The sequence below is a fragment of the Anomalospiza imberbis genome, chromosome 6 (genome assembly GCF_031753505.1).
Source record: "Anomalospiza imberbis isolate Cuckoo-Finch-1a 21T00152 chromosome 6, ASM3175350v1, whole genome shotgun sequence".
In the NCBI taxonomy this organism is placed as follows: Eukaryota; Metazoa; Chordata; class Aves; order Passeriformes; family Viduidae; genus Anomalospiza; species Anomalospiza imberbis.
Window position 1 is genome coordinate 1,311,169 of NC_089686.1, and position 14,386 is coordinate 1,325,554.

Genomic DNA, 14,386 nt, shown 5'->3' on the forward strand with positions numbered 1-14,386 from the left:
CCAAACACCACAGTCCATCAGACTCAGAATAACCACTAACTTCCAAACCACAGAGTCCATTCAAATTTGGAGCTTCCACCATCTTCCAAACCCAACAGGCCACCAGACTCAGAGGTCCTACCATCTCCCAAACCCCATGGTCCATCTGACTCAGAGCCACTGTTTTCCAAACCCCATAGTCCATCCAGATTTGGAGCTTCCCACTTTCTTTCAAACCCCATGGTCCATCCACACTCAGAACTCCCATTTTTCTCCAAACCCCGTAGTCCATCCAGATTTGGAGCTCCCACCATCTTCCAAACCCCACAGTCCATCCAGATTTGGAGCTCCCACTTTCTTCCGAACAGAGCAAGGCGCTGATAACCCCAAGGTTGTGGGTTTAATCCCCACAGGGATCATTCAGTTCAGATTTGTGCTCGACGATCCTTGCAGGTCCCTTTCAGCCCAGAATATTCTGTGATTTCAGGGATGAGCTTTAAGGTCCCTTCCAACCTAAACCATCCTGGGATTCTCTGAAAATGTCCTGACTTGGAGCTCCCACTGTTTTCCAAGCACAGGAACTTAAAGACACCAAAAATGCCTAAAAACCAGGGAGCCAAGAGCATCCTGGGAACGCTCCAGCTCCTGAGTGCCACCAATATGGACCAGTACAACTCCAGCTGGCACCAGTTGACCAAGGAAAGCCCTGCCAGCGTCTCAACAAACACACACACCACAGGGCTGCCTTACCTGGAAAGAGGCTTTATTGAACAGAGCTGGAAAATTATCTCTTCAGTGGAATTACTGAATTTGCACAAACATTTCTCTACAGAATAAAAAAAAATCAAGCCTTGTCATTGTTTTACTGCATCTCGTTGTGCTTTTTATACTCATATTTGCAATTATTATACTCATCTTTTGTTTGTTTTCACATTTGTACTCCAATTATTTGCATATCAGGTTTTGCTTTTAATTCTAGGGTGTCGAGAGAACACAGAATAATAATAATTATTATAATTATAATAATAATAATACTCTTCTTTAGACAAAAGTCTTTTTTTTTTTTTTTAAATGAAGTTAAAAGCTGAGCTAATTTAAGGAAAAAGGTCTTCAAATTTCATAACCAACTGGAAGGGAACTTTACAATGCAGTGGAAAACCGGCACATGTTCGGGTAGCTCGAACCCATTTTGTACAGCTTTTGTTTTTTTGTTTTTTTTTTCCTTGTAAAAGTGGATTATTTTTAATATTTTTTTTAAGATTTTTTTTGTTTGTTTTTTGAATTTCGCTACAATAACAAAATAATCTTTCGCCCTCTGCACCGAGTCTGGCTCCGGGGCAGAGGCAGAGCCCCCTCGGAGTGTCTGGAGCTCCAGATGTCGCGAGCCATCCCGACAGAGGGGGAGAGTAAGAAAATCATCCTGTGTTTCACCACCTTCCGCACCGTGTGTCTGAACCACCTTTGTTCCTCTGGTTGACCCACTGGAGAACCTGAAAAGACGACGACAACGACAACAAGAAGTGCTGCTCCCATCGGCAGCACCACCGGGAGCTGTTTCGAATGGATAAGAAGCTGAAAGGCCATGGCTGTCTGGAAGGTCACACAGCATGGATCTCATCCCAAAGGCTTTCCACAGCAGCTTAGGTCCATCCATCCTTCTCCAGAAGCGGCTCCGTCTCCTTGCCTGCACACCCAGGCTCTAGAGTTTGTTTAGAAAAGAGTTTGCACAACCCACGTTTTTAGCAGTGCAAAGCTTCCATGTTGAAATCATCGTTATTACATTTATTATAATTTTTTTAATATATATATATTTATATATATATATATATATATATAGTTCATTTTTTCTTGTTTTTGTTTTTTGAAATCAGGCTTGTTTCATTGAAGGCACTTGGTTTCCATGGCAATTTATAAAAGACGGTGGTTTGGTTTCTTCACTTCCATAGAGCTGATGACTCTGGTGGGGAGGGGAGAGGGATCTTCCAGCGGCCGCGAGCAAACTCCCAGTGAAGCCTGTGACAAATGTAAGCCCAGGTGGCATGTCCTGGGTGGGAATGCATGCAAAAGGAGACAGCACACAGTCACCAAGCAGAGCCGTGAGGAATGAAACAGGAATGTCTGCAAACAGCTCCGATTCCAGGTTATCCTCGAGGGGAGGTGACAGCCGAAGTAGAAAGGGCCGACATTTGTTTAACTCTACGCTAAAAACCTTTGGGAAGGGAAAATGAACGCCAGCTCTTCACGTACCCTGTTTGCAGTGAGGTGTTTCTCTCTCTCTGTGTTTGTATTTCCTCTCTCTCTCTCTCCTTCCTCTTTTTTTTTTTTTTATTTTTTTTTTGGGCAGGCCATTCGGTTTCCATGGTAACAAGCAAACGATTCATTTGAAACAAAACCAGCCATGACTTTGTGCTTTGACAAGGGTTTCTAGAGCTCTTTGCTGAGAGTTCAACCAGATGATGCTGAATTCATCAGTGACCACAAAAGCACCTGAAGGTCTCTTCCTTACTTAGGCCAGATCTCAGTCTCAAGCTTGGTTCTTAGTGAGTTCCACTCCCGTGATGCCTTTTCAAGTCCCCAGTGCTTTCTTAATCTGCTTTTTTTTTTATTTTTAAATTATTTATTTACGTATTTATTTAACTTTCGAGTCAGTCAGTGGAGGAATCTTTGGTAGTTTGTTTGGAAATGTCCATTTTACAAAGACTCTTTCTTCATGCCAGTGCCCGGTGAATCTTTTGTAGCCTCTGCCAGGATAAGGTCACCTCTGATGACTTAAGACAGACATGAGGATGAGGAGTGGGAGAAGTCGTATATGTGCTAATGGTCCAACAGCACCTGATCGTAGATCTGCAAAAAGGAGAGAAAAATAGAATTAAAGAGGTGCCCACACCCCCTCAGCATTTCTGCAGTGTTCCAAAGTCACCTCCCACCACGAGGGGACAGGGACAACCCTCACCAATGGGATAGAGCAGGAACTGGGATGAAAATCCACCTGGCTGTGTAGTTACCTCTGTTTTAATGCACACACAGGGTGGAGGGATGAGACAGAGCCCTCAGGGAATCACAGCAGTGATTTCCATGGATTCCACATTGTTTGGGCCCCCTGGGCATTGTTTTGATATTGTTTTATCATCCTGAGTATCTCAAATCCAGCCCAACCTCACCCACTGCTCTCACCTCTGCCTCACACCCACCCAGCATCTTCCCACCTGAGCAAAGCATTCCCAAGGACAACATCCCACTTTAAACCTTCCAAGTGAACCAAAGCAGGGATTGTTCTGCTGGAAAAGATCCATTTGGGAAGGAGAAAGACAGGAAGGAACTTGTGGGGAAGAGCCACTTACTGTTGGCCGGTTGGTCTGATTTCATACACTCTCCTTCCACAATGGACACATCGTCAATAGCAATGTCCCCTTCGATTCCAGGGCCACGGATCCCTTCAAAGATGAGCTGGGAAAAAGAAGATCAGAGGGTGGTAAATTTAAAAAATCCAGCGGAGCAGAGGGGGATAAATAAAAAATGTCCAGAAGATCAGATCCTAAAATCGAAACCCGCACAAAAAGTAAAGGACTTTTCTTAAAATTAAGACATATGCAAGTATCTAATTTCAGATTGTGGAAGTAAATTCCATGCTAGGATCTATTTTTACCAACATGTGGGTTCTCATCAGGTTTAGAGGCTTTGATTCCATCTAGAAATGGTTTTCCAGAGGAATTGGGATGAGTTTTATCACAGTGAGGGACACAGTAGAAATTTTATTCCAATTTAAGATGAACTTCAACCTCTGCTGGGGGGATGACTGGGATCATTAAGTCCTATTGGTACTTTTCTCTCCAATATTCCTTGTCTGAAACCAAACTGCTGGAAAAGAAAATAATGCCTGGATCTCTAGAGGAAAACGTCTCCTCCCCCAAAATCCAGCCCATGCTCCTTGGCAGCAGGAACAACACCAATCAGTGGAGCTGAAAGTCCAATTTTTCCTGACAATGGAAAACAATTTCCAACCTAAAGGGCTCTGTCCAAACACAACAGGCAGCATTTAATTAAAAGCTGCATTTGGCAGTGATTTTGGTGACCCTCAGAGAGGGGTTGCTCCACACTCAGAACAAATCACAGCCGAGGAGCTGGCAGGGCATGGAGCAGAACCCAGCCTGCAGCTCCCAGGGATGGGCAGGAGGTGCCAGTTGAGCAGAATTCCCTATCAGTATCCCAAAAAAAAAACCAAACAAAAACCAAACCCTTTATGCTTTTGGACAGCTATTTTTAAAAATACTGCATCAAACTGGAGAATAGGGGGTATGGGAAAAGTCACTCTGCTCCTAATGGAATGGAATATGATCCTAAAATGCCAGTCCAGTGTGTTTTGGGGAGATTCAGCTTCTGTCTCATCTCTGGAAGTGTCCAAGGCCAGGTTGGACAGGGCTGGGATATGCCTGGGATACGCCTGGGATACGGAAGATGTCCATGCTCATGGCAGGGGTGGAATGAGTTGATTTTTAATCCCTTCCATCCCAAACCAGTCTGGGATTTTCTCATTTTTCCACAGGATCTTGGGCAGATTTTTACCCTCCCCTGAGTGCCCCCATCACCCTTCTCCCTTTCCCTGCTGGGCACTTGGGGTGTCCCAGGACAATCCCACGGGGTGGGGAGGTGCAGGAGGGGTTTCAGGGTGTCATTAACTCCCCCAAAAGTGGGGAGCTGAGAGGTTTCAGTTTGGTGCAGATCGACCTGAAAAAAGGGGTTAAAATCCTTCTGGAGACTGGGCAAACTGGGGCAAACTGGTATTCCATGTTCCCCCTGTCAGGGATGCCTCCAGCCTGAAAATTGGGAATATTCCCTTTTGGATGGGTGAGTGAAAGCACCGAGATCATTCAAACATGGAGATAAATACTAAAGTAGCTCCACAGCAATTTTGTGATTTGGGATTGGGAATCCTGCAGGGCCAAGGGCTGCAAACCTGGATGTTCCCAGCCCATCCTGCTGATGATGGAATTTTTTGGACACAAAGTGACCAAATCTGGGTGGGCTGAGCCCCACAACGGGGGGGTGGCACTGACCCAACAGGAGTGACCAGGACCTGCTCATCCCAATACTTTGTGATAAACCATGGAATTTTTATTTGGATACTGCAATATTTAGATCCTAAATTAGCAATAAATCCAATCCCAATCATTCATACCATCTCCATGTCCTGCTGCTCAAACCTGAACTAAAATTGACATTTTCTGGATGACAGAAGCAATGTGTCCCTCTCTTTTTGGGGTTCTGTATTTCTGGAGTGCTTCTTCCATAAAAATATTGAATACCTGAATATCTGAGCTAGATTTATGCACTTTTTTGAGATTTAAAGCACTGCAGTCCTCCCAGATCCTCATGACAAAAGCTTTGTTCTATATCACAGTGACTGACAAGGTATAAAATCTTTTACCCCTATAAATTACCCTATAAAAAGTTTTAATTTCCATGTCACTGCAGTGTTTTACTGCAAAGATTCGCTTCAATTCCCTCTCCTTAAATTTAACTTGGAGCTTTATATTCCTTCCTACTTACACGCCTAAATGGAAAATAAAATTTGCTTTGATGCAAGAGATGCTGAAAAAAAGATAATTTAAGGCTCCAAGAGCTCTGACATTTATTTGTTATATTTGGTCAGAGCTTTACATTTATTTTATGCTGAAACCTTTAAATGTAACAATGTAAAAGGTGAAAAACAGCCAAGGAGAGGAGCTTCCCTTTGGAATCTCTCTCCTCCGCTCCTCTGGATTGCTGCTGCTGCAAATCCTTTGCATTGCCCTGCCCAAGAGTCTGATTCTTCCCTGATTTTCTAAAGCCCTTCCCAGGTCTCCAAAAACCCCCTCAAATCCATCTCCTCCTTCTCTTTCCCAGGGCGTTTATTATGTTCAGATACTAAATCACTTCTCTCTCCTTCACTTTTCAGAATTCTTGGATTTACCCCGACTTCACCAATGAAAAACTCAACTACTCTGATTCTCTGTGCCTGACCTGGGCTCTGAGTGTTCCTGAGCTCTGCAATTCCTCTTCCCCCCATTCCTGACTGCTTTGTTCCCATCAAAGCTCCCAGACTCCCAGCCTGAAACACCTCCCACTGTGCCAGGCTGCTCCAGCCCCAGTGTCCAACCTGGCCTTGGGCACTGCCAGGGATCCAGGGGCAGCCACAGCTGCTCTGGCAATTCCAGCCCAGCCAGGAATTCCCAGTTCCCAATCTCCCATCCATCCCTGCCCTCTGACAGTGGGAGCTATTCCCTGGGTCCTGTCCCTCCATCCCTTGTCCCCAGTCCCTCTCCAGCTCTCCTGGAGCCCCTTCAGGCCCTGCAAGGGGCTCTGAGCTCTCCCTGGAGCCTTCCCTTCTCCAGGGGAACATTCCCAGCTCTCTCATGTCCCACTGTACTTCACATCTCCCCCTTCCTCAATTTTCTTCTAATTCCCATCCTTGGAATTGCTCTGTAATCCTACGGACCAAACCATTTCTCTCCTGCATGGAAATAAAAACAAAGGGTCAGGATCAGGAATTCCCTGAAAATACAGGAAGTGAAACCCAACGTGGGTTTTTAGAAGAGCAGTTTGGATTTGCACTGAAGTAATCTTCCACGGCCAGGTTGGACACTGGGGCTTGGAGCACCCTGGGATGTTGGGAGGTGTGGAATAAGGTAGGGGTGGAATGGGATGGGATTGAATGGAGTGGGATTGAATGGAGTGGGATTGAATGGGATGGGGTTGAATGGGATGGGATTCAAGGTCACTTCAAACGCAAACCAGCCTGTGACTTTCTCCCAAAGATACATTTTCTCCCCTAGGAGACCTGGAAGTGACAGAGAGGGCTCAGAGGAGAACCCTGCATTCAGGGCACGGCTCGTGACTCCCACATTCCTTGAGGACATGCCCAGCCTCACCCAAAGCAGGACGTGCTGGCAGCAGCTGCTTTTTTGGGAGTGTTCCAGTTCCAAACAGCTCCCAGTGTGCCTGGGAACTGCCCCTAAAGATCCATCAGCATCTCCCTGTCAATCCCAGCAGGAAATGTGTGAAAAACCTGTCACAGCCCCCTGTGTCTCATGCTCCCAGATCATTCATTTTCCTGCAGGAAATCCACGTATTTCCAAAAACCTTTCACACAGGGGCCCTAAGTAATTTCTCCCAGCGAATAATTTTGTATTCCACTTGCTAATCTGAAATCAAAACCTGCTGGAATCACTCCCAGCATCTTTGGGAAGCTGGAAAGTGTTTTGAGTTCAAGCATTGTTAAGCTCCGTGGTGCTCAAGGAAAGCAATTATCTGTCAATGAGCAGCTTCCAGAGCTGGGAGGTCCCAAAGAAAAGAGTCAATATTCCCAGTCTCCCTCCCAGCCCCGAATTCCCAGTTCCTGGAGGTGCCAGCCTCACCTGGAATGAGGTGGGGGGGTTGATGTTCACCCGGGCTTGGTTCCAGTGCTGTCCCTTATTCCCACTTGAAGACCACAAGGGGTTTTCTATGGCAGTCTGACCTTTGAGCCGCAGGTAAACGTTCAAACTTCCTGGAAAACAGCAGGAGAACTGGAGTTGGGAAGGCTCTGCCTGGATGGCTGCAGCACTCTCCTCACCCGTTTTCCCATGGATTTGAGGCATGGAAGTTTCTTGGAGTAAATTCAAAACCTTTTAAATTCAGGAATGCTGGGAAGTGGTGATGGGAACTCCCAGCAGAGGGGAACTGAGCACCCATCCTGCAGCTCAGGCAAGGCATAGGAATTTCAGGGAAAACAGGCAAAAAGGGATTTTTCTGTGGTTTAGAGCAAGAAATTGGCATTAGACCTCCTTATCCAGGGCAAAATCAGAAATTTGGTTGTTTTGTGCTGAATTCTTGCCTGTTAAAACTGCCCAGCTTTCCTCTGCCCATTGCTGAACTCCTGGAGCGCCCCAGAACCCAGCAGATCCATCTCAGGGAGAGACCAGATGCCCTTGGGAATATTTCTGGAGGACAACAACATCCTCTGAGTTCAAAAAACCTCCAAAGTTCCTCCCTGTGCAGGAAAACCCTCCAGAGCTGCACCTTTGCCCACGAGTAAGTAACTGGTGCCAGCACAGACATTTTTGACACCAGGGTCACCTGCAGGCATGAACAGAACCAGATTCTCTTGGTGCACAAAAAAACCCCAAAATTTCATCTCTCTGGGTTCATTAATTCACAGGATTTGGGGGTTTTGGTCCTATTTGCCACCGTGGTTGCCTGCAGGTGTGTGGGGCAGTGAGGTCTCTCTGTGCTCTGTAAATTCAGTGTATTTCTCTTAACCTGAGACTTTCAGACAGCCAAATTCCCACAGGAGCAGTGTTTTTTGGGATGCGTGGCACAGCAGGTACCAAAAATTCCAAGGAAAGCTCCCAGATCTGCACCTGCTCAGGAACAGTACTTATTTCCAGCAAAAGCCAAACTTGGAGCCTTGGAAAACATCAGGCTGGAGATTTAATGGAGCAGGAAATATTCCCCTGATGGCCTTTTCACCAGGGTGAGAGAATAGGACCAGAATGGGACTGGAATGGGACCATCCATCTTCCCTGGAGGAGCTGGGAAGGGAGAATCAGGAGCAGCTCCGTGATCCCACCTGGAATTCAGGAAATGGGCACAAAGGAAATGGGATTGGGAGAGGAAAGTCTGGATCTACCTCCACACAAAGCAGGGAAAGACCTAAAGAAGAAAGAGATTGCAAAGGGGTTCCTTTAGCCCAGCCCAGGGGTTTGGAGCAGGGCTGGGTATGCTGCTCGGCTTCATCCCTCCTCCAAGTTTATATTTATATTATTTATATTTATATTTATATTTATATTTATATTTATCTCTAGTTTATAATTATTTATTTTTATTTTATTTTTATTTATTTATATTCAATTTTTATTTATTTATATGCTTATATGTGTAGTGGGTTTGGTTTGTTAATTTGAGATATTTTTTGGTTAATGTATTAATGAGTGTGGGGGGTTTAGTGTTGGTTAATTACTTATTTACTTACTTTTGCTGTGAGGTAGGATTAGGAGAAAGGTAAACTAGGTTTAAAACTTTAAGAGGGTATAAAGAAAAATTTATTAATAGTAATTAAAAAGAAGAGTAATAAGCAGTAGAATAAAACTTTTAGAATGCTTTCTAACTTTTAGAATACAGAAACACTCTTTGACCCTTGATGTTTATAATTTGTTTTTCATAATACACCATAAATAAATGACCAGAACATGACCAGATATTGAAATTTCTATACTTTCTCTCAGCTTGGAGTGGCTGAATCCCTTCCTTCCAATAAAAAAACCCAGCAAAGAGCCAGGAGAATTCCAACCTGGAGCTGCATCCACCTTCCTGCAGCACAGAGACAAAAAAAACCAACCTGAGTGCTCTTGTCTGCTCCGCTTAAAATCTGAGCTCTGCCTGGGGGCAGGGGGAGCTCGGACAAAGCAAGCACCAGAACTCTCTGGGAGGATGAGTTTGCCCTTGAAATAGAGATAAAAATACATCAAACCAGGTCACTTTGACATTGGAAAAACTCTTGGCACACTGAGAGCACCAAGAAACCCACAAAAGTCTTCCAAAAATTGGATTTTTGTTGTTTGAGCTTTTATATTTTCCCACTTCTTTTTTTTTTCCATACCACAAAAAGAAATTAAATGTGGGTGTTGAAAGATGCAGGACTAAAAAATAGACTGGCAGGTACCCTTTGAAAATCCAAATTCCTGCAGTGTGTGACCAAATTTTTCATGACTTTTCCATGGGAAATGCATGAGGAGTGCTGCTGCTCCCTGTTTCATCCTGAATTTAGTCAGGAATGCTTAAAACACTGACAGATATCCTTTGAAATTCCATATTCCTGCAGTTTTTGAGCAAATTCTCCATGACTTTTCCACAAACACCAAAGGAATGCAGCTGCTCCCTGCCTGATCCTGAATCCAGTCAGGAATGTCAAAAACACTCAAATTTACGCCTTGAATATCTGTATTCCTGCAGCTTGTGAGCAAATTCTCCATGGCTTTTCCTCAAGAAATACATGAGGAATTCTGCTACTGCCTGCCTGATCCTGAATCCATCAGGAATGCCTGAAACACTCACAGATACTCCTTGAAAATCCATCTTCCTGCGGCTTTTGAGCAATTTTTCCACGACTTTTCCACAAGAAACACCTGAGGAATGCAGCTGCTCCCTGCCTGATCCTGATTCTACTCAGGAATGCTTAAAACATCCTGTTAGAATCAGGAAAAAATCCTTGTTAAAATCAATGTTTCCCTTTCCAGGCTCCAAAATTCCTATTCAGATCAATGGGATTCCCATGTAATTCCCTGCCCAAAATCTCTCTCCTGCAGGAAACACTTCCCAGCTGTAAGATGTAAATTCCTCCTTCCTACAAATCCCTGATTAGTGGAAAACAGAATGTTGCCACGATTTGGATGCCCTCAAGCATCTCCCTGGGTTATGGCAGGCTCTCAGAGGAGCTGGCACTCTTCCCATGCTTTTCCTTCAAACAAGAGGAAGTTTTTCCAGGTATTTTTCCCAAAGGAATTGGCTTTCTCTCACCTATGTGCTGTCCATACATGTGATAGTAGAAGCTGAAGCAATAGGCCGTGTTGGTGGCTCCGTAGGGATTTTTGGGAGCGACGCTGAAAAGGGGACTGACAAGTCTGGCCTTTTCCCCCTCCAGCCTGGGCCGGGACGTCTCGATGTACATGTAAAAACCTGGAAAAATCCAAAGGGAAATGACTGGCATGAGGCCTTCAATATCTGTGAACACGTGAAAACCTGGAAAAATCCAAAAGGAAATCATTGGGATGAGGCTTTCAACATCTGCGTACAAGTGAAAACCTGGAAAAATCCAAAGGGAAGTTGGTGGGATGAAGCCTTCAATATCTGTGATCATGTGAAAACCTGGAAAAATCCAAAGGGAAATCATTGAGATGAGGCCCTCAACACTGGTGTACAAGTGAAAACCTGGAAAAATCCAAAGGGAAATCATTGGGATGAGGCCCTCAACACTGGTGTACATGTGAAAACCTGGAAAAATCCAAAGGGAAATCATTGGGATGAGGCCCTCAACACTGGTGTACAAGTGAAAACCTGGAAAAATCCAAAGGGAAATCATTGGGATGAGGCTTTCAACATCTGTGTACAAGTGAAAACCTGGAAAAATCCAAAGGGAAATCCTTAGCGTGAGTCCCTTAACACTTGGGATTGCTCAATGCACATTGAAAAACCTGGAAAAATCCAAAGGGAAATTATTGGGATGAGACCCTCAACACCTGGGACATCTCAATGTACACGTAAAAGCCTGGAAAAATCCAAAGGGAAATCCTTAGCGTGAGTCCCTTAACACTTGGGATTGCTCAATGCACATTGAAAAACCTGGAAAAATCCAAAGGGAAATTATTGGGATGAGACCCTCAACACCTGGAACATCTCAATGTACACGTAAAAGCCTGGAAAAATCCAAAGGGGAGTCATTGGGATGAGACTCTCAATGCCCAACACAGATAAATGCAGGAACACCTTGAAATTATCAAGCATCCTGATAATTTTTTACTTCCATCTCTCACCATGTCATTTCTGGGACTCATTTTTTCCTGCATGAAGCCCCTGTGTTTCCAAAATCTGCTCCAAAGCTGTCTTTTCCATGAAAACTAAAATCCAGGAAGCAGGCCAGCATTGGAAAACATCTCCAAACTGATGAACCTTTGTACAAAATCTGAGGGTGTTCAGCCTTCAGTCCTGAGGGGGGAATTTGTCCCTGGAAACATAACTTGTAAAATAAAGGGAAAATATCATGATGGAAACATTTCAAGGAGTATTTTCAACTTGCCCTGTCAATCCCAAAGAAGACAATATCCATTTATTCCATTCCTGGAAGTGCCAGCCACAGAGATATAATTGAATTGATCCAACCAAATGAATGTGGTGCAGGATGAATTTTTCCCCTCTGGAAGTGCACACAATAAAATAGCAGGAATTACTTGCAGGTCTGGATAAATTCAGCTCGATGTGTCGGACTTTTCAAATGCAAATCCCCACTGCAGTCAGGAGCACATGTTAACAGGGGCAGCAGATTGAAAATTACACTTTTGAACAATAGCCAGAGCAAAAGTGGGGCAAAAACCACCTTGTTTTGATGGGCTGAGAGGGCCCAAGGGAGAATTTAAATGATGTAAAGCAGGAGAATTTTTAAGATGAGCCAGATTGCCCCACTAGACTTTAACGTGAAGGGAATCGCTTTGAAAATGGCACAATAAAAATGAGGCAAGGTGGGAATGGCACCATCAGGGGCTGTGCTTTGGGACCTGTCACTCCTCAGCACTGGTAATTCCTTCTACAAGTCCTTGAAGGATCTTGGTCTGAACTCAGAGCCCCTTGCAGGGCCTAAAGGGGCTCCAGGAGAGCTGGAGAGGGATTTAGGATAAAGGATGGAGGGACAGGACAAGGAGACATGGCTTTAAGGTGAAGAAGGGTAGATTTAGATGGCATATTGGGAAGGAATTCCTGGCTGGGAGGGTGGGGAGGAGCTAGGATGGAATTCCCAGAGCAGCTGTGGCTGCCCCTGGATCCCTGGCAGTGCCCAAGGCCAGGTTGGACACTGGGGCTGGAAGCAGCCTGAGACAGTGGGAGGTGTCCCTGCCATGGCAGGAATGGGACAAGATTAATTTAAATCCTTTCCTATCCCAATCCGTCTGGGATTCTAAGACCAGGAAATGGCTGAATTGCCTGTCCTGGGCAGTTCCCTTATCCCAGATTCCTCACTGCTGGTTCTTACCCTCCTTGGAGCCGGTGCGGTCGGCGTTGGGCCCCGTGTTGGGGGTGTACTTCGTGTCCCTCGTGGCAGTGCTTTGTTTTGTCCAGTCAAAGTTGTCGGTGTCATCTTGAGTGAAAAGGCAAATGTTCCCATCCTCAAAGCCACAGTGGAACTCTCCTGCCAAAACAAATAACAGGAATTTACTGGCCAAGGTTTTCCATCAGATCCTTATTTTTCAAATTCCTTGTCAATTATCCACAGTTTTCTTCAGCAGCAGGTTCAACAAAAAAAAAAAAAAAAAAAAAAAAATCAGGGTCATCGATTTGTCCTGGTGAAATTGAAATTACATTTGTATCTTTTTGTAGAGCTCCTTCTCCCATATTCAGATTTATACTGTGGTTTTTAAAGGTGTTGTCTCTTTTTAAATTTCTAAAGAGCCAGGGAGAACAGAATCATTCCAATAAAACATGAAATATGGGGGGGGGGGGGGGGGGAATGTGGGAAGTGGTTTAGGAATAAGAGACAGAAGCTTTTCAAATTGTAAACATTATCTCCAAGTGGCATCTCCTAAATTATCCCTCATTTTAATAGGGATGGAAAAGGAAGAAGTGGCTAAAATGAGGCAAAGGAGCTTTGGGATAGACATGAAGGAAATCTCTAAAAATGAGGACATTGCATTACATGGAGGGATACCAGGAGGAGAATTGAGTCCCCATCACCAGATTATCATAGCAAATTCCTGGGAGGAATATCTGAATACATATGGGAAGGAGAGGTGACTGTATCATGTCCTGGACACACCTCCTGGATTTTCACTGAGATTTCTGTGGTGTATTTGGAGAAAGTGGAAAGCATGTAGGTCTAAAGAATAGAAAATTGCCAAGAACCCCAAGGAGGATTCCTGGGATCCTCTCCTGCATGGAATTGTGAGAGCCCAGTGATCTGCCCTGCTGGGTGATGATGGGATGAGAAATTCCTCCTATAATTTAAGAACCAAAACAAAGACCAGCGTGGAGGTTCAGTTCTCACTCAGAGCATTACAAGGCCCCATGGAGTAGAACGTGCAAAAGCTGAATTTCACTGCATGAACAATTCCTGCTGAGTTTACTCTTCCTGCAAAGTCCATTGATTTATCTGAGAAAAGAAGGAAATCTCCCTTCCCCAGGGAGAAGGCAGCTGCCTGTGCACGGTGTCAGCTTGGAGGGGTGCAATTTATATTCATTGGTAGGAGAAACTCAAACCCCCAGTGTCGGGGGATTGTTCATCCCTGTTAAACTGAGGAGGTGGATAAATGTTTGCAGGTTTGGGCTTTTGGGGAGCTCTAAATCCACTTAAGCCACTGGAGCTTCCCTGTTAATCAGTGAGGAGAGAGGGACCTGGAGCTTAGTGCTGCAACACTCAGGTGATGCTGCGGGCTCAGAAATAAGCTTGGAAAATTCACTTCAAACCACAGGATGCACTCGGAGTGATTTCCAAATATTCCTGGTTCTCCTCCCGCCTTTTCAAAGAACAACACGAGGCCAAAGGGGTCCAGGGGGGATCAGGGAGGAGTTTGGGGAGGATCCTGCCCCTCTGCTGAGCCCTGGGCACATCTGGAGTGCTGTGTCCAGCTCTGGGATCCTCAGGACAGCAAGGACAGGGAGCTCCTGGATATGGTCCACAGGAGGGATGTGA

General features: G+C 44.9%; 1 protein-coding gene across 2 annotated transcripts in view; it reads right to left on the minus strand.

Annotated features, from left to right (window-relative positions):
- Nucleotides 1-721: 721 nt before the first annotated feature.
- Nucleotides 722-14,386, minus strand: part of MDGA2 (MAM domain containing glycosylphosphatidylinositol anchor 2) — a 191,385-nt gene continuing 177,720 nt past the window's right edge. For both annotated transcript variants that reach the window (XM_068194878.1, XM_068194879.1), the window contains 5 exons: nucleotides 12,734-12,889; nucleotides 10,513-10,671; nucleotides 7,374-7,504; nucleotides 3,321-3,426; nucleotides 722-2,823 (listed from right to left, as the gene is read on the minus strand). In XM_068194878.1, the coding sequence (XP_068050979.1) occupies nucleotides 2,735-2,823; nucleotides 3,321-3,426; nucleotides 7,374-7,504; nucleotides 10,513-10,671; nucleotides 12,734-12,889 (641 nt within the window). In that variant the 3' untranslated portion in view covers nucleotides 722-2,734. The remainder of the gene's footprint in view (nucleotides 2,824-3,320; nucleotides 3,427-7,373; nucleotides 7,505-10,512; nucleotides 10,672-12,733; nucleotides 12,890-14,386) is intronic.